The following is a 21,226-nucleotide window of genomic DNA, read 5'->3' as shown; positions in this document are numbered from 1 at the left end:
CTTACTGATATGATCGGAATATCAGAAGGATCTGTGAAAACCATTTTGAAAGACCATTTGGGCCTACGAAAAGTCAAACCTCGTTTGGCACCGAAAACTCTAAATTTCTTGGAAAAAAGTCGTCGCGTTGATGTGTGAAACAATGCTTTCAGACTATCAGGACAAGCTCAAATGCATCATTACGGGAGATGAGACTTGGATTTATGCTTACGACCCTGAAACAACCGACCAATCAAGCGAATATCGTGCTAAAGGCGAGGCCAGACCGAAAAGAGCACGTCAAAGTCGTTTAAAAATAAAGGTCATGATGAAAGTTTTTTTTCGATTTTCGTGGTGTGGTGCACTATGAATCAGGGCCGTAGAGAGCATATCCGGGCCCCGGGGGAAAATTACAAATTGCCCTTTCCAATTATGTCTAATTCATATAATTCGAATTACTCTCGAGTCCGGGCCCCTCTGAGAACTCCGGGCCCGGGGTAAAGAGTCCTCGATCCCCCTCTCTCTCGTCGGGGCTGCTATGAATTCCTTCCACCTGGCCAAACTGTTAATAAGGAATATTATTTGAGCGTTATGCGTCGTTTACGTGAAGCAATTCGTCTAAAAAGACCAGAATTATGGGCCAACAAGTCTTGGTTTTTGCATCACGATAATGCACCGTCTCACACTGCACTCGTTCTTCGTGACCATTTCGCCAAAAATTCCACGCATTCGTTCCGCAACCACCGTATTCGCCTGATTTGGCTCCGTGTGACTTCTGGCTATTCCCAAAACTCAAGAGGCCACTCCGGGGAACGCGTTTCGAGTCGATTGAAGAGATAAAAGCTGAATCGAAGAAGGTGCTGATCTCTATACCGGAAATGGACTATTTGGCATGTTTCGGGGATTGGAAAAATCGTTGGCATAGGTGTATTTTTTTATCGAGAGGGGATTATTTTGAAAGGGATGAAATTGACTTACAAGAATAAATAAAGATTTTTCACAACCAAGTCAAATTTTTCAAATCACTGGCGAGATACAGACTTCACCAAGAGTCCATTAGTACCTTTACAAAATCGTGCCCACTGAATATCAGCGTCAGAGTTCAATCACCAAAAAATGCAGATGAAGAGCTTCAGCTACCTCATGATATCAACATTACTCTGCCACAATTACTTTCTGAATATTTGTAACAGGTTGAACTGTTATACAGAATAAGTGTCCGACCACGTACGACGATTTTTTGGTTTCACCGCTCTAGGCAGGGTTTTCTAAGCTACTATACTAGCCGCAAACAGCCTCAAATATCTTTAGTATCCTAGTAATACATCTCTTAACCCATAACGTCAAGATGTTTTAGACTTCGTAAAGAAGACTAGACAGTTCTTGGTTTTTAAGCGACCGATTACTTAAGATTTTAAGCTATCTGTTCTTCCATATCTTTTCCAACGTTCATCATCCTCAAAACAAATTCCGAATTCTGTCACATGTGAGGGAGCTGTCCAGTACGTGTGGAAAGAAATAGGAGTCAACTCTACTGATTTCCTTTCAAATGTTCCCTTATTTGAGGCCTTTTATCGCACACCAATTCTGACCGCTCTGAATTTAGCCAATTCAGGGAAACCCTACATGTTCAATAAATATCGTGATATTTGAATCGACGAAAAAAATCTATATTTATGTAACATGCTCCGCTTGTAATGTTCGCTACACTTTCAATATCCGAATTAGCTCGGGATTCATCAATAATTACATTCCAAAAATCAAAAATTTGTAGTAACACATGGGCTGAAAAGTCTAGGCCCGGGACAAAGAAAACACGTTTTTTTTTTGTTCAAAATTACCTTTATTCATCAACGTAATTTTCATCAAGAACAATACAATAATTCCCAAGCCGCTTTTTGCTTCAAAATCAGTTTCAGTCTCAGTTTCAGCGATAACCTCTTCATTTGTGCCAAATTTCTTTAATGAATGAAAGAGGTTTGCCGTTCGACCTATTGATATTTTGTGTACCGGGAAATTTCTTACCGGCGAGCATTTTGTTTAGGTCAGTAGTCGCTTGGAGCCATATACATATATCTGACGAATACGGTGTATGTGGGAGCAATGCAAAGTTCAATTCATGTAGTTTGTCTTGATGAAACAAAACAGTGAGCAAACGCGGCACCCACTTTGAACAGAGCTTTTTCATAGTCAAATGCGCTATAAAGCTAATACATTCTTACGATATCTTTACGATCAGTTGACTGGACAAATCGTTGGCATATGTGTATTGCGTCCAATAGAAAGTGCCGGAACTGCAGCATAACTTTCAAGCTGCAATTTTTAACATAACCTTTCAAGGCGTTTAATATAGCACACTTTTCAAGCCTTGAAGTCTTTGATTTTTGCTTTTCCCATTTGCTATAGTTTTTCATGGTTTTAAATTGATTATAAATTGATTGATAAAGACTTCACGGATATTTGTTGTATTATTGAATAGATACAGGCACAAAGAGAGAAAACAGAAATGGCCATTAGTCACTTTTGACGTAACATTTATCAGTGATTCCGCAAAAAATTGGCCTTTGATAAAAAAAAGTACATAATTACATACATATGTATGTATGTTTAAGGTTTAAATAAAGCAATCACATGGGAAATTAAGTATTTGGTGAATCATTACCGTCGTGAACGCGAATTACGGTTTAACTATGTGAATATTTTATAATCGAGTATTTACGAGGGTCACTTTTTTGTAACTTTAATGTTCTAAAATGCTCAAAATACACACACATAGATTTGTAATTTATCAAGATTATCCAGATTTATTTTCAAGCAGCTTGAAAATAAATCTGGATAATCTTGATAAATTACAAATCTATGTGTGTGTATTTTGAGCATTTTAGAACATTAAAGTTACAAAAAAGTGACCCTCGTAAATACTCGATTATAAAATATTCACATAGTTAAACCGTAATTCGCGTTCACGACGGTAAAGTTGTTCACAATATTTTTAGGTGAATCCACACAAGCCTTTTATTAAACTTTATTTGGCACTTTGCGAGAACAGATCTTCTTCACTGATAATTCAATAATTTATGTATGATGTGGAACTAATACCTAATGTCATGTTCTTTTCTCGTAATAATGTTGCATTTATTCTGCCCTGGGATAGGCCTGTTAACTTTTCGTGTTCTTCTCTCTTCTATTCATAAAGTAGAGTACCCCGGTAAAAGTGCAATATTTTTTAGCCTTTACACAAGTTGAGAGTGCTCCACCTGATTTTAAAAACTTTAGTTGTTACAAAAGAATTAAAGCAAATCGTTCAGTATTTTTTTCAATATATTATTTGTGGAAGGGATTTTGGAATTTCGGGGGGTTGTGATGAGATGAAATTTTTTGTGAGAAAAGAAAACTCTATTGGGGTATTGACCTCGGCCTCGGTAATTTAGCGTAAGTGCGACTATCCTGCCATCACCGAAGTTGTGGGCTCGAATCCCACGTAAAGCACGGTTTTCGCACTTTTCCAAATTTACCTACTTTCCTTCTTTTTAAAAAAAATCTCATTCCTCAACCCCAAAAACTTATCCTTCCAATCCTTCCTCCCGCACAATGGTCAGCGCAGTAAAAAGTCAACAAAGAACACACAGTTACACAATGCATCACTGGCGCCAGCAAGAGGAAGGGGCAACCGCGATAACAGACACTCCAAATTTACCGAAGTCCTCAACCATCTGTGCGCACATTTAAAAAATAATTGTGATTTCAAGTCCTCTAACCATTTATTATATTACTACTGACGATGGCTCGTAAAAAGTTAGTTTATAATATACATATTTGCAAAAAAAAACAAAACAAATCTGTTTGCGAAGTTCATAGACTAGGCAGCATCATCGGTCTTTATTTCTTTCGAAATGAGGAAGGAGATGCCGCGGCATGCCGTTACGATGAATGGCGAGCACTATCGAGCCAGGCTGACTGAATTTTTGTTTACAAAAATTAATCAACTAAACATCAAAGACATTTAACAATCAATTTATTCCAATATAAAAGTTGTTGTTTTAGCAGCATAAACATTTCCATATATACACATGGGGAATGCTGCTGAAGTGACAGTCCTTGGCCAGATATAAATCCGGGTCGTTCCGGTTACAAAGAACCGTCAGTCATGGGTATGTCAATATTCAAGTCACCATTGACGCCATTCCGTCAGATTTATGATTTACTGGAAAAAGTAATCAAAAACTGGACCTAGCCACGGCGGACATATGCCGGATATCATATTAAAAAAATAATGCCATGAAATTATCAACCCGTAACTTCATTTCCCCAGAATTCGGGAGAAAAGTATCATATTCAAGAGAAAAATATAAAAAAAGTGCATAAACGCAAAACCAGTAACAATCTGCAAGTTTTCCGAACAGCTGATTAAATTGTTGGCGGGAAAAATCACAAAAATTAAAATTTTTTTCAGTTGACTTCCTCGTAGTAAATTAAAAAAAAATAAAGGAAATAATAATAAAATAAAATATAACAATAATATATTAACTGAAACGCATGATGTGGACAATAATGACTAAACATAAATAATCATCCTAAAAGCGCGGTGTTGAGATTTGCACTGCCTAGGAAAGAAAGAGGTTGAGGTGCAATTGGCGTTGGAGCACTAGCTGATCCTGAAACTGAGAAATTACTCCGGAAGACATATGCCGTAGATGTAGCGGCCACGGCGAAACTCTAAGCCATGTTCTAGCTGGGTGCACTCTATTAACAAACTCTTTCTACCTTAAACGGCATAACGATGTTGCACCTACAACTTGCTCGAATATACGATTTTCACCGTGAGAAGACACCCTATTACAGATATGTACCAGAACCAGTGCATGAAGATAAGGACATGCTTCTCTATTATGACAGAACAATCCTTACGAATACCACAACAACTCATAATATACCTGACATACCATATTTGTGGTAAATAAAAATGACAACACTGCGTTTGTCATAGACATTGGCGTCCCATTGAGCAAAAATATTCATAAAACGTACACAGAGAAAATCAGCAAATACTCCGATTAAGGGATTGACATCAAGCGGCAGTGGAAACTCAGAAAGGTTTTTATATATTGCCACTGATCATATCGGCCCACGGACTCGTTCATGTAAATCTGATGGCAAACCTCAAGAAGCTCAAATTAGAGAAGCACCTTATCTATGACCTTCAAAAAACGGCTCTGCTGAATTCTTGCCACATCATAAGAAACTTCCTTCAGTAAATTAGTAATACATGTTTATTGTTACAATATTCACTCCTGTACCTATTAGTTCTATTTTAATTCAGTGTACGATAGTTAAAAACGTATTAAAACAGTGTAAACATCTGACTTGCAGCTAAGCTGCAGCCAAGTTGTATAAGTGCCTCCCAAAGAATGGGATGTTTGAACAAAAAAGAAAAAACAGAAAAAAAAATAAAAATAAAAATAATAAAATACAAATTAACGAGTTTTATTTTATTTCGTCCTCAATATTTTTTTTCCATTTCATTATCCCTTTCAGATGAAGAACATACCATTAGCGATTGTTTTGTTGAGGCAATCGCAGCTTTCTTCATATTTTCCTTGCTGCCGTCCACGTATTACCAAATTAGTTAATAACCACAAACTACAATCATAAAACACAAAAGATACCTTCAATGATTTCGATTTGTATTTCGGAAACTGCAGCAACGGTGACCGGAGATTGTGATTCAGAATCACATACCTCTATATCAGTGGCCGATCCCTATTTAATATATGATTTCAAATAAACTTTATAAATTTTTTCTAAAATATGTTTACTTAAATTCTCCATTTTAATCACCTTTTTTTTTAATTTAGAGCTTTGACTCAATTCGTGAATTTTAATTCGTGTTCATTTTTACTTTACAATCAGCTGTTTTTTCCTCTTCTCATCCAGTAAAACTTGCAACTTCCGCTCAAAATGAAATGTCATTTTCCTCACTCATTTTCCCCTACTTTGCAAGTTTTTTGGTTACATGAACAGCAAAATTTGCCAGTTCGTAACAACTGTAACAAATTATTTGCTTCATGAACCAAATTATAATCAGATACCCTCGTATTTGTTGAAATCTAATCAGTGAAAATTCCAATTGGATATTGAACTGAATTGATAAGATATTTCTTATGCGGAAATATTAAATTTGGATGAGTCATGAGTTGTTAGAATTTAAATTGCTGCGCACATACATATGTACCTATGTAGGTATATAGTATACAGTACTTTAAATTATTCGTATTCTTATTATTCTGATTTTTATTTAATTAAAAAAAAAAAAACAAATTATGAAAATTCGCGTACAAAAACCATATAAATCCAAATTTCAAACTTTGTGTAAATTAAAAAGGGAATCAAAAAATGTTCATCAAAATTTCTCACTTAATCAGGATTTGCAGAAAATTTTCGGGTTTGCTGTTTTGTAGCTCACTTAATTTTGGTATAATAAAGTGTAAGTCTGAAATGGCTCAAAACTCTCGTTGATTTGCAATCAGTTTTTTTCTTGGTGGTGTTGCGCATTTTCCATCAACGAATGTTCTTCTTTTTTTATATGGAAAAAACCAATAAAATTTTTGAATCACTTGAAACTTGCATTTCAATGGGCTATAAACTGCATACCCGAAATTTATCTAAAAATTCTGATTAAAAAGTTTACAATTTTAAAGAAAATTTGTTGAATTTTGTTTCCAAAAATGTATACAATTTTAAGTGAACACAATTAGAAATTAATGTTTGTTATTCCGTGTCCCATAAAATGTGAAATCATTGCCTCAAAAAGAAGTCCATTCGATCTTACTTGCAATTGGTGCAATCAGCACAAAAAGTAGTAGCAACTGCATCGTTTTGCCCTTCAAATCATATCGGTATGCAGACCAAGTCCGATAAATATACTATCACTAATTTGAGAAAAATTTTATTACACCAGCTCGTGTTTTGTTTGATGATAATACGAGTATTGAACATACGAGGGCGACTCAATAAGTACCCGTGTTTGATGACAGAGCGCGTTCCTTAGGGAATTTGGTGTTAGCATCGCGTGTTGCCATCTATCAAACGACGGCAAAACAAAGTTCACAATGATTGATAGGTTAGTTTGGATCTGGCAGCTATTCGAGTAAGACGTCTTTCGTGATATTCGCGAAGATCGAAGGACATACAGTTTTAAGCCGACTCCGAACGGCAGTTGTTTTTTATGAGGAGCTTTTTCATTGCAGAAATACAATCGGAGGTTTGCCATTGCCTGCCGTGGGCCGATCGCTAGTGGAAAAACTTTTTCTTTATTTTAATCTTTCACCGAGATTCGAACCTACTTTTTCTTTGAGTTCCGTATAGTACTCACGCACCAACTCATTCGGCTACGGCGTTCGCTAGATATTGGATCAACGAATTTAAACGTGGGCGAACATCCGTTTTTGATGAGGAGCGACCAGGACGCAGACGGTAGACGTGGTTACCGTGGAAATCATGCAAAAAGTCCACGACAAGATTCTCGCTGATCGACGAACGAAAGTGCGCAAAGTAACAGAGGTCATTGGTGTGTCAACCGGAATGAATACCGGAATTAATATTTTACATCATAAGTTCGCGACATCAAAAATTTGTCGGTCCGATGGGTGTCGCCATTGCTGACGGTGGAGCGGCTGTTAACTTCGAAGCAGTGTTTGGAGCAATTCAAGCAAGATCCGAAGGAATTTTTACGTTGAATTTTCAACGTTGATGAAATCTGGATTCATCAGTACACACCAGAAACTAAGCAACAATCAAAACTTTGGATTTCTCCCGGTGAAACTGCTCCAAAGAAGGCGGAAACAGTCCTATCGGCCGGAATGATCATGGCGACGATTTTTTGGGATGCGAACGGTGTCATCCTCATGGATTTTTTAGAAACAGAAAGAACGATCACTGGACTATTGACAGTGAGTTATTGGACTGATTTCGCAAAAAAATGGAAGGAGACATGGCCGCATTTGGCGAAAAAGAAGGTGCTGTTTCACCACGAAAAAGCACCAGCACTTGCATTCGGAGTTGTTGCCGCCAAACTGCATGACTTGCGTTATGAATTGCTGCCGCAACTCCCGAATTCACCCGATCTGGCTCTCTGCGACCTTTTCTTGTTCCCCAAAATGAAGAAAAGGCTCGCGGAAAAAAAATTAAGTTGAAACGAGGAAATCATCGCCGAGTCAGAGGCGTATTTTAGAGAGCTCGACAAATCCCATTTTTTGGAGGGTTTAAAAAATGACCGGAGCGTTGGGTGTATCTTTCTAAAACAGGACTATCTTGAAAAAAAAGTGCGTGTTGCGTGGTACACATAACAAAAGTGAAACTTTCAAGGCAGACAAAGAAAGAGGGAGAGATCCGAGAGAGAATGAGATAGAGAGAAAAAGAATATGTATCTAAATAAATGCACATCATTTGCAGAGAATACAAATAGGCAAAATTTGCAAAAAACGGAGAAAGGTCCACTGGTATAGGTAAACACCGGACACAAACCGTGGCAACAACGCGCACTACTCCGAGCATTTATCACGCGCACAAACGCAGCGATTACAGGGCCGCAGCAACGACACAAATTACCGCAAGGCAATATCTATAAATCCAAGAAGCACGAGCCAGGAAACGGAAATAAGCGCCACCAAAAAAAAAGGCCATAAAAATTGGGGCCAAAAAACGCCCCAAACAGTAGGCACCAAAAATGTATTTCCTACAAGTTTGCACCAACACACAAGCGCCAAAAAGTAGGCAGTGTTATTTCTCACTAGAAATTAGCAACCACAAGGAAAAACTCGGGAAAAATAGCCTAAAGTATATCTAAGATATATATAAGGTATAGCTCTCTCTCTCCTTTTCCTCTACGTTATATCTTTTTTCTCTCTCGCGGAACGAAAATGCCGAAAACTCTCCATTCACGCTCGTCCATCGACTCCTAAGAAGTTTCACTTCAAAAATATTTTGAAAAAAATGTTATTTTCATTTCTAACACGGATACATATTGAACCACCCTCGTACATACATAGGCATGCGTCAGACTTACCCCATTTCGTGTTTGTCCATTATATCGATTGGCAACGGTGAAGTTGGTTGGACTACCAATTCCGCCATTTTCTGCTGTTGAACTCATGTTGATCGCTTCGACAGCGTTAAGATCGATTCTACGTTGATCCTTCGGTTGTTTCTGCACCTCAGTGCCGTTATTCGATTTTTCTTCAATCAAAATTTGTTGCGTGTAGACTGGCTCTTCGGTACGCAGAGAAAATGACTGTGACAGTATATAAGTTTTAGAAGTGCTGTGATTCTTTCTACCGAAAAGGGGTGATTGTTTTTTGCTGAGATTGCCTAAGGCCGCTGCGTCTTCATCCAGTGAAGTATATTCGACAATCGGTGACAACTGATTGTTATTCACAATGTTCTCCTTTTCTAGATCAAATGTTGCATTACTCGTCGATGTGGAAACAACATCACTCTGAAAACTATCGAAACACAATGTTGAATCTGCAGCACAATTTAGGCAAGCACACAATGGTGTGTGAGGTGTTTGAGTTTTCGAGTCACCAAAATTAAAACTCTCGTCGTCTATGCTAGGTGGTTTATAGGGAGCCACTGGTGGTAGTCGAGTCGGTCGATAAGGTGACGAATTTACAGACGACACACCATTTTCAAGGCAAATGCAGTCGGTTAAATCAAACGTTGTGGGTCGTGAATGAACCGCTACACTGCGGATAATCGCGCTGGCCATACAATACAAAGATGGGGATGTAAATGCGTTCGCAATTGTTAAGCGAATGAGACCGAGTCTATGCGTTTAAAACTTGTTGTTGTGGACGGCGACGTTGGGCGATTTGCACGCAGGCACACCACAGATCAAATTTGGTTGGTGCTCTTTGGACGGCTGTTATAATCGTTGCGCTGACCCGTAAATATGTAGCGCAATGATTCACACTTTGTTTTATATATTTATTATGGTCACTCTTGTTTTTAGTAATATTCATACTTTTTATTTATATTGTTTTTAATTAACACACCTGGTTTTCCGCTTTTCAAAGCTCATACAATTTGTCAATAAATTTCGTATTTTAATAAATAATTTGTTCACTAATGATCATTTTTGTTTTTTTTGTGTTTTTTCGTTTGTTGTGTCAGTGCAATGCGCCAACGAATTTATCAATCACTCATGGCTCTCAAGGTCAAAGCACTGTGTTATCTGCTTTCTGCTGCTGGTTATCACAATACTCGCCACAAATGGCTGTCCTCACAGCTACATAACTCACAGTTAATTTTTTCTATTGATGCGGTGAACGTTTTCTTAAAATTACTTCGAATTCTGCAATAAAATGAAATAGGAAAGAAAAATATTTATAATGTGGAGCAAGACGAAATAAAGCGTTAACGATGAATAAAAATAATGAAGCTGATTAATAGTCATTGCAACTTTGGGCCAAAAACCTAACGCTCTTTTAAGTTATGTAAATGATTAAATGAGTTTCACCAGATATCTTGAGGACCTGGACTTCGCCGATAACAACTGCTTCCTCGCTCACAAACTCTCTGGCATGCAAGCGAAGGCGGACAAACTAGTCGCCCTGGCACGCACTGTCGGACTGGAGGTCAACATCGCCAAGACCAAGGCTATGAAAATTAACTACAATAAAGGCAGATATTGGTTGACGGATGCCCGGTGGAATTCATCGAAAGCTTCTGCTACCTCGGCTGCATCATCACGGCATATGATGGAGCAGATGAAGATGTCAACTGCAGGCTAAACAAAGTAAGGGTGACATTCGGGCGAATGCATACATATGGGGAGTTCGAGAATCTCCAGTCGCACTAAACTACCCATATTCGGCTCACGCGTGAAGCCCGTCTTGTTGTACGGAAGCGATACATGGCTAGTCTCTAACACAATCACACAGAGGGTACAAGCCTTCATCAACAAATGCCTCCGCATCATCTGCAGAATATTCTGGCCAAACACCATCAGTAATGACGCACTGTGAAGATTAACGAACGAGGTACCCATCCTTAGGCAATTTAAACACAAAAAGTGGCGATGGATAGGTCTCAAATTGAGAAAACCATCAGAAAGCATCACGAAAATGGCACTGGACTGGAACCCGCAAGGGAGCAGAGGTCGCGGTCGACCAAAAAGCGCTTGGAGAAGGTCGATGCTGCGCGAACTAGCAGATGCCGACAGCTCATAGGACGGTGTATAAATAACAGCACAAAACCGTGTACGATGGAAGAGTCTTGTCCCGGCCCTATGCTCCCGAGAGGAGTGAACAAGGAAAAAACAAACAAAAAAAAAAAAATGATTAAATGTTAATTGTTGAGCATTTTTTTGGGTTAGGTTAAGTTGACCTGGCTAGCTGAGAGCCATCACATAGACCTATAAGGACCACTTAGTGGTACTAGATGGATATTGAATCTTGCGTTTCCTTGTAGTAGGCTTCTTTTGTGAATCTAAGTAAGCTCTGAAGCTCTGACCCTGAGAGACATTCTAACCTCTCATATTGTAGAGCTCCTAAACATTTCATTTGGGTTCTAGCTAATGCAGGGCAAGAACATAAAAGATGTTCAAAAGTTTCCTTCTCTTCTAGTTCATTTCAAAACCTGCAGCTATCATTGTTTGCAATTCCCATCTTGTATGCGTGTGCCGCTAATAAATTGTGGTCTGTCAGTATACCTACGATTCTGCTCTCCTTTCTAGACAGGGCTTGTACGAATCTGGCGTATTTATCTGCATTCTGTGTCGGCATTTTTTTTTTCTCGATAGGAGATTCATTAGTAGGGGCCGCCGCTATGAGGTTGGTGCGTGACTAACATTCGGAAGACGTAGGTGCGAATCTCCTTGAAACACCAAAATGAATAATAAGTTTTTTCTAATAGCGGTTGCCCCTCACCAGGCCATAGCAATCCTCCGAGTGTATTTCTGCCATGAAAAATCTCCTCATAAAATATATCAGTCGGTTGGAGTCGGCTTGAAACTGTAAGTCCCTCTATTTGTGGAACAGCATCAAGGCGCACACCACAAATAGGAGGAGGAGGAGCTCGGCTAAACACCAAACAGAAGTGTACGTGCCAATTATTTATTTATTTTTATTCATTAGTAGTGCTCGATAATACAAAAATTTCTGCTTTTTTCAAGTAAACTTTTGTTAATGAAAAACCATAATCCATTATTCAAAAATTAAGAGAGTAAAGGGAGAGTTCGATGCAAGAGAGGCACTAATTGTATGCTGGAGAAATTTTAAAGTTAAACGAAATTTTACGAAAACTAATGATCTATAGGCATATGATCGAACTTTTAGTAAGCAAAAACAATAATTTTTTTTTTGTAAAACAAGATGTTTTTACACTTTAGTCCTTGTGCCGATTTGAAATTTGTAGTTTATAGGCAAAACGTGCGAATATTTATGGTAATTCTTTTGCGCAACACACAAATTTTAAACAAATGTAAACAAACTCAGCTGGTATGTCTTCTTCTACCGGTTTTCCGTTCATTGGCTTTTTTGTTTTTTTTTCTTCTCTTTGGGAGAGAATTTTCGCTTACGCTCTACATTTGGATTGATGGCTAGTGATGGTATGGTATGAAGCGGCTAACACCACCATAAATCAGACATCGTTTAGTCGCCTTCACCAAATACATATATATACCCCCTTACCACCTCCTTCTCCTTCTTATTTCCTTTACAATGCACAAAGTACGAATTTGTGATTTTCGTCCAAGTGTGCCCTCTAAATGAACAACCATTTCAACCTAATCTAACCTAGGGCTGCTTGCAACTGGTACACTTATAGAGAAATACGAAAAATAAAAAAAAATTTTATTGGCTTTGCTGCACGTTCCCTTCGTTTTCATGGCCCCATTTTTTTTTCTTGTTCACTCCTCTCGGGAGCCCTATGACAAGACTTTTCCATCGTACACGGTTCTGTGCTGTTGTTTTTTTTTGCTCCGTCCCATGAGATGTCGACATCTGCTAGTTCGCGCAGCGACGATATTCTCCAAGCGTTTTTTGGTCAACCGCGACCTCTGCTCCCCTGCCCTTCTGCCTTATCCATTGCCAATTTCTTCGTTTGATTTGAAACTGTTTCTATTGTTTGATGTTCATACACAGTTCTACCCACTCCCAAATGGTAGTCACGCACCAACCCATTCAACTACGGAGGCCTTAATTATATGTGCAAAATGGCATAATTTACCCCTTTGGGGACGAGTGTCGGCATATAGCCGCCCAAGCCGTTTTACCGTTCCGGATGCGTGTCTGCATATAGCCGCACAAATTAGTTCGTAGCTGTAAGGCTCACGACGTCTGTCGTTCTACGCAAAGGTATAGTAAAAGAGTCACGTTTTCATTCAAATACATTAGGGGTAAACTTACGATGTGAGACGACGATAGAGTCAGAACGAATTTCAATTCTTCGATTCAGTCTCTCAGTGTCACTGCCAGAGGAACCAGCAGGCTTTTTATATGTATATTTTATCCTATGCACGAAGGCTAAGCGATCTCGAGATGATACGTTAAATAGTTACTGTTCTGGCGAATATTCCTTTGAATCTGATAAGACGGCAGATGACGGCATTACTTCGTCAAGTGGGAGTGAAATCTGGGCAATAAGAAATTTTCTCAGGCATTTCAACATTAGCAGTGATAGCAGTCTTAGTTTTTATATCGTTCAACGTATTTATTTTCTTTACTGCCACTCCAATACGCCTTGTCCTCCGCTACGCTCGCCCGTCGAGCAGCTCCGTCCCTAAAGGGCTAAATGTCCGTCATGAGCACGTCTTCAGCTAAAATCCGCCAAAAAGTCGATTCATGAATGCTTAATTGTTGAGAACGTCCGTATATTGGCTTTGAAGGTTGTTAAAATCTCCCAAACGGGCGATTCATTGATGCCTAATTGTTGAGAACGTCCAGAGATCGATGTTGAAGGTTGTTCAGTAACACTTTGCGCAGGCAGGAATTTTCTCAACAGTATGTCCAGTTTTTGGTCTGCCAGTCCTCTTCCTATCCTCCGCAACCAGTTTCTTGAAATTTGTTCACCAAATTTGAAGCCAAACTTTGAATTGTCAACTCATTATTTCCTTCATTACGGACAAGTCTTACCACCAAAAAAATTAGGAATTTCTGATAAGTTGTTTTTAAAGATAAGTTCTTAAAGTGAATAAGTTTCAATAATTTAATGCGTTGTTCTATCGTGCAAAATTGTACATACTCTATGATCAGAAACTACCGGGAATGTTTAAATATAACAAAACAGAGTTAAGTTTCAGGCAAATTTATTTTATCTCCTTCAAAATATGACCCGTCTGAAGCAACACATATGTGACAACGTTTAACCCAGTCCTCCATGCAGCCCTGGTAGGCCTTCGAAGGGATGGCCTTTAGCTCCTTCGTCGCTTTCTCTTTGAACTCCTCTGACGACTGAAATCTCCTTCCACGAAGTGGTAACTTCAACTTGGGCTACAAAAAGAAGTCGCACGGGGCCATATCAGGTGAACACGGTGCTTGCACGGTGGTATTTACTTGGTGCTTGGTCAGCACAATTTGAGCTCGGTGCTATGGCGCGTTATCATCATGCAAAATTCAAGAATTGTTTGCCCACATTTCCGGCCGTTTACAACTTACAGCATCTCTCAAACGCTTCAAAACGGATACTTTATATTCTTTATTTACTGTCTGGCCCGATAGAAGGTACTCATGGTGCACTATGCCTTAGCCATCGAAGAAATCAGTCAACATTACATTTCCGGTAGTTTTTGTTTTGATCATGGGGTATTTCTTCTTGCCAAATGTCAAAGATGACATAAAAAAATACCGACAATGAATTTTTCACTACGTTACTTTTGAAAGGCCCTTTATTAGATAAACATAAATTTGTGATCTTTGGAGAACAGCTTCTGACGTATACAAAGAATTGAAGTTAACTATTTATTTATTTTTAATCGTTTACTGTCTTTCAAACGATAAAAGTCGAATAAAAATAAATGAAGGCTACAAAATTTATTACAGCTGTTGAAATATTTATTTATGCAGCAAGAAATAAGGTATATTTTTTCTTGCCCTGAAATTGGAAACCTTTTGAAACCATGACGATGGTAGTTGACTTTTTGTACATACATTTATATATACATACGCACATACCCTATGATGAAAAAGTACCGGGTTGACTGTTTTCTTCGATTGCCAAGGCGTAGTGCACCATGAATACCTTCCATCGGGCCAGACAGTCAATAAAGAATATAAAGTATCCGTTTTGAAGCGTTTGAGAGGGCAAACAATTCTTGGATTTTGCATGATGATAACGCGCCATCGCACCGAGCCCAAATTGTGCTGACCAAACACCGTGCGACTTCTTTTTGTGTCTCAAGATAAACTTACCACTTCGTGGAAGGAGATTTCAGTCGATAGAGGAGATCAAAGAGAATGCCTTCTTCGCCCTACCAGGGGTGCATGCAGGACTGGGTTAAACGTTGGCACATATGTGTTGCTTCAGACGGGTCATATTTTGAAGGAGATAAAATAAACTTGCCTGAAATTTAACTCTGTTTTGTTATATAATATTTAAACATTCCCGTTACTTTCTGATCGTAGGGTACATAAGTGTGTAGGTATGCAAGTGAGCAGAAGTACTTTAAATTTTCGGGAATACTTCAGCGCAACAACATAAATAGTATCTACTTAATTGAGTATGCGGACATTTGGTCAATTCTTTGCTTCTACATGCAAAACAATTTCCGTAGAGTTTAATGAACTGGAACTGTGTGTGTGTTTTTTGTATTTTATTTTATTTATTTTTTTTGTTTTTTATAAGAAAAAGCTCTTAAAGTATCAGCAAAAATAAACTAAAAAAAAATATAATAATAAATAAACAAATGTAAGGCACCGCGATTTTGTGGTGGAAGCAGTAACTAAGAAAAAAATATAATTGCAAATAAAAGTAAGAAAAAACAGAAGCGTGCAAATTGTTTGCCTCAACGGAAATTATGCGAAACTGGTTCGGTATACTTCAACAAAAATAATTAAAAACAAAAAAAAAAAACAGATTAAAGCAAAACAAACGATAAAAACACGAACAAGAACAAGAACAACAGTAGAACACCCTCTCAGTCGCCGTCAGAGAGGCATTGACGAAGTGCTGTGCACAAGTGTTAACCACTGGGGCAACTGTAAAGGCAACAACAGCAAAAGCAATCGCAATTAATTTGCTCACGGTGCCTTTGCAATCGCCATTTTAACATTCAAGTATTCACCCACAAAACAATTCGCAAATAACATTTGACGTTTAAGCACCCAAGTACACTGTCAAGAACACTTCTTGTTTGGTTACATACAAACGCAATTACATACACACATACATACCTACACAAGTTTATAAATGCACAGCATTTTTGGCACTAACCGGCTTGATTTTTAATGTTAGTTTCTCGTCTCTTCGCCTTCAATTATTGCTTGTCCTTCGATGGCACTGCACATAAACAGTTATTTTGCATTTAACACCCCAACACAAATAAAATCAATTGATTTCCATGTACATATTTTTATCACTCTTTTTCTGTTTTTTTGTGTTACATTAAATCATAAACATTTTCATACAATAAACATAAAAACTGAGAAAAAATGCGAATATTGTTTGCAACACCTCAAAACCCGGACATTTACATACGAACAACAATTTGACAAAAATATTTCAACCGAAAATCGTACAGCTGCGCCCACGTCCAGCCGCAGTTGTCTCACTTCGCTAACTAATTCGGCAACGTAACAGAGCTGTGACAATGCGTCGTCCATGTCCAACCCAAATGGAGCCATATATACATACATATGCACATACACAGCCTGGTCGTGCCCAACGTCGAATTGCGCCAAGCACAATAGAGCAAGCAGAGACCGGTGCGGCGACCGGCCTTCTGTCGGTTGTACATCACCACAGTAGCAATGAGAGAGTAATAGCAACTCAGCTGACTGGGTACTGCGCCAGCGCCAACAGCAGCGGGCTTGATAACGAATATATAATAATAGTAACTTCGCCATGTAGTATCACTTACGACCTCCTCGACCGAATGCAAAGAGCAGCTGTTTCGCTGGGTATTGCCCAGTTGGAAATATAATATCTAAATATGTATGTACATACAAATGTTTGTATGTATGCACAGGAAAATTTATTTTTTATAATTAATTTATTAACACTGACTAACCTGCAACATTTTCTCAAGCATTTTCCTTTAACAGATTTTCGCAGCAGATCTCTGAAGCTTAGGATAAAATGGCTGTTGTTGTTGTTATAGAAGCAAAAACATTCCCCATACATATACAGGAAATGCTGCTGAAGTGACAGTTCTTGACTGTATAAAATCCGGGTCGTTCCGGTTACGTAGAACCGACTGTCGTGGGAACGTAGGGTAAAATGGTCTACCGGGCTGCCTAGCACTTTTGCTCTGTTCAAATGCATAGCTTCATAAATTTCAAGTTCCATAGTTTTTTCGATATATTGGTGCAAAAAAATTTCTCACTCGTATTACTACAAGGAGTATTCGACACCTGGTTTTGAAAAAAAAAAAACGAAAGTTAATTGGCATTTTCCACAATAATGCCAATCTTCATGAGCGGCCATAAAAACACCAGCCCCACAGTTTTCACCTGGGCATGCTCGACGGAGACGATGTATTTGTCCGTTCTAGTCGACCTTATAATAATTTTAAACCTCCAACTTAACATCCTTCCTCTTATGTTTAATCTTCTTTAGGGTTGAGTAGTTCTTCTCCTTGCGTTTCTTCGCACCACCCCTAAGCCGGAGTATCATACTGAATGTAAGGTAGACTCCTTCTGAATATGTGCGATCATCTTCCAGTTGCTTCCCAGCGAAAATTAACCGCTGTTGATCTGGTGGAATTCCTTCTTTATCTTGAATTTTAGCCTTGACATGCTCAATGGTATCAGAAAGCTCGACCTCAAGCGTGATGGTCTTACCCTTTAGGGTTTTTGCGAAAATTTGCATGGCTAAGTATTTTTAAAAACCCATATCCGCAAAAGCCACGATGCGAAAGGCTGCGACACCTGCTCATATAGTTTTCAGATGACATCGATACTTCTTGTTTCTTAAGCAAATTTTCTATTATCTTCTCTAATGTTGAAATGCCTAAGTGGATTCCTCATTGCCCGGATTTTACTTCCACTTGACGAAGTAATGCCGCCATCTTCCGTCTTATCAGATTCAAAGTAATATTCGTCAGAACATAGTGACTGTTCTAACGTATCATCACTGGATCGCTTAGCCTTCCTGCGTAGGATAAAATATAAAGTATTTAAAAAGCCTAGTGGTTCCTCTGGCGTTGACACTGAGAGACCGAATCGATGAACTGAAATTCGTTCTGACTCTACCGCCGTCTCACATCGTATGTTTACATTATAAGGAAGATAAGACTTCATCGCTAATGGCCCCTAATGTATTTGAATAATAACGTGACTCTTTTACTATACCTATACGTATCTTATCGCTCAGAACGACAGACGTCGCGAGCCTTGCAGCTGCGAACTAATTTGGGTGGCTATATACCGACTCGCGCCCGGAACGGTAAAACGGCTTGGGCGACTATATGCCGACACTTGCCCCCAAAGGGCTAACTCTCATGCCGAAATATGAGCAAAATTATATCGTTGTATTTTCAACCATCGAGGCAGGGGAAATATTGAAACTAGAGCAGAAAGAGGTACGACAGATAGCACGTACACACGACAGATAGAGGCGTACAGATATAAGACTCCGGACAGTATACAGACAAGCACTAAACAACATTCATTGGGAGACACTTACCCCCTTCCTAAACTTCGGACCTCTGCATGCCATCATCGGAGTACAACCACCACCTATTGCAGGTGCAGTGATTCAGCTATGCGGCGAGACCCGGGTAGCTTAGCAGGTTAAACTCCTACCTATCCGGAATCGACCCCGACATACCCAACATATGTCTAGCATGTGAAGACACAGCGCACGACGCTAACCACCTTTTTACGTGTCTCATCAAACCCACTTATCTAACTTAGCTCTTCCTCTAAACCCAACCTTTCGAAACACCACGTTTCCTGGGTCTACCATTAGATGAGTTAGGCGAAGAGGACTGATAACTACATCGCATTGTCAATGTTTAGTAAGCTGCTACAACCACAAAAACTGCGTTTATGTTCAGCGTTCCCACAGCAGTCGGTTCTATGCTACCGGAACGACCCGGATGTACTCCTTGTATATTTATCATAAACTTGACCTTTATCTTACGTAAGTCGATTGATAAGTTTTAAAGTTTTTTTGTTTACAACACCTACAAACATATGTACGTATATCAGCAATTGATAGCACTCGAGCAAATTTATCCAAAGATGTTAAGCCATATCACACGGATGTGCGCTAACAAACCTTGTGAGCTGTAGGTAGGTAAGTGAAATGGTTGGAATGTTCCTCAAGTAGCACCAGAGCATAGGTAAATTAGCTGATTTAGAGAAAACCTCTGCTCCGACCTTCGATTCCATGTTGGAGCCGTCAGTGAAGACGATCCACTGGATCCAAACCTGCCTATTTGGAAAGCTATATATAAAGGTCAAATAAATAAAGCACACCTCAGATACCATACCGGCTATCCTCGGTTCACTCACTCTTTCTCTGCTAATCACTAATTTACATATCCATTTTTCAACTTCACATAAATACCAGTTATTGGCATAGAGAGGGGTTCTCATCCAGATTCGACGGATAAAATCTAGGCTCAAAAATCGTGTTGACCGCTGTAAATTCTCATTTTATTTCATAATTTATTTCATAAAAACCCGTTATAGGCACAGAAAGGCGCGCTGATGGGAATATTCACTTTGATTAGGTTTTGTGTGTTATTCGATTCGATTTAAAATGAGAAGCAATATAATTTCCCTTGCTTATTGTGTTGATTAATCAAATTTCGTAAAAAAGATTATCAAATCTTTTCATTCCATCTAATCAGTGGTGTAACTCTTTTGTTCTGCATCGGAATACCGAAAAATTTGCTTGGAATCGAAATAATAAACATGGCTTAAAAAATGTGCTTACCTTTCTTTATGCTCATCCTTTGGCACGTTGGCGATAGTAATGTGGAATAGGTTAGGTTGAAGCGGTTGTCCAGTGAGAAACACTCTCCTAAAACCAGTGTGTGATTTTCAAAATTTTCAGAATATCACTGATTTTGACAGAATTGCAGAACTGAAATCTTCCAATCCAATTCATTAAAAAATGTTGCACTTAGAATTGTAAACCTGGATAGAGCGTCTCTTCCTCATCTAGATAGTTTCTGCTTCCTCAGCAGAAGTACCCATCCTCTGGGCAGAGCCCCGTTATAACTGATATCGGTGTGCTAAGACTGCAGAATATATGCCCAACAATTATGGCTAGACAAGAAGCGTAGCCAATTGCATCGTAGCCATACTCACATAGCCTGTAGCTGTCTGCAGTGAAGCAGAAAACTTTTTGAATTGGAATGTGATGCCGGCCGCATTTAGCAGGGTAGCAATTGAGTCAAAATTTATTTGCTTTGCACGCTTTCGAACGCCATCACATTTCATTGTTAAAAAATTCTCGTGCCTATAAATACAGGGTGGCTGATGAATTTTGCTACATTAAGAAACTCAAATAACTTTTGAAGTGAAACTTCTTTTGTCTCGAAGGATGAAACGCTGTGAGGAGTAAAACCATAGCGTTTCATCGATATGTGACGCTACGCCAGCGCCGTCTGTTAAAAGCGTGGCGTGGATGAAACGCTGTGAGGAGTAAAACTACGCTAAACTACGTAAAACTCACGCTATGCCAGCGCCATCTGTTAAAAGACTGGCGTGGCGTGTCGTCTTATCGAATGTAATTTGTAAATATGACATTTGATTGATGGCCGCCGTAGCCGAGTGGGTTGGTGCATGATCACCATTCGGAATTCACAGAGAGGTCGTTGGTTCGAATCTCGGTGAAAGCAAAATTAATGAAAACATTTTTCTAATAGCGGTCGCCCCTCGGCAGGCAATGGCAAACCTCCGAGTGTATTTCTGCCATGAAAAAAATCTGCTCATAAACATATCATAAAACAAATTGAAATAAATGTATAAAAAAAAAAAAAAAAAAAAATTTTCTTGTGATTCGAACCAAGGATTTCGGATCGGAAGCCCACATTGCTAGCCGCTGGGCTATCGCGCTGTGTTGTCGCCGCAAAATA

The 21,226-nt window shown here is 38.9% G+C and overlaps 2 protein-coding genes across 3 annotated transcripts in view; both read right to left on the bottom strand.

Annotated features, from left to right (window-relative positions):
- LOC129243592 (ras-related protein Rab-32B) overlaps window positions 1-16,758 on the bottom strand; it is an 86,007-nt gene extending 69,249 nt beyond the window's left edge. The window contains exons 1-2 of one of the 2 annotated variants that reach the window (XM_054880723.1): window positions 16,368-16,758; window positions 9,044-10,330 (exon numbers count right to left, since the gene is read on the bottom strand). In XM_054880723.1, coding sequence (XP_054736698.1) covers window positions 9,044-9,745 — 702 coding nt within the window. In that variant the 5' untranslated portion in view covers window positions 9,746-10,330; window positions 16,368-16,758. The remainder of the gene's footprint in view (window positions 1-9,043; window positions 10,331-16,367) is intronic. The other variant, XM_054880724.1, reaches the window with a different exon arrangement.
- Window positions 16,759-17,526: 768 nt separating this feature from the next.
- LOC129243420 (ubiquitin-40S ribosomal protein S27a-like) lies at window positions 17,527-18,012 on the bottom strand. Its single transcript, XM_054880398.1, is given in 1 exon segment — window positions 17,527-18,012. A coding segment is annotated over 1 exon segment (477 nt). The 5' UTR covers window positions 18,004-18,012.
- Window positions 18,013-21,226: the final 3,214 nt, after the last annotated feature.

Source organism: Anastrepha obliqua, chromosome 4, assembly GCF_027943255.1.
Source record: "Anastrepha obliqua isolate idAnaObli1 chromosome 4, idAnaObli1_1.0, whole genome shotgun sequence".
Taxonomy (NCBI): Eukaryota; Metazoa; Arthropoda; class Insecta; order Diptera; family Tephritidae; genus Anastrepha; species Anastrepha obliqua.
This window is presented reverse-complemented; position numbering and strand designations above follow the sequence as displayed.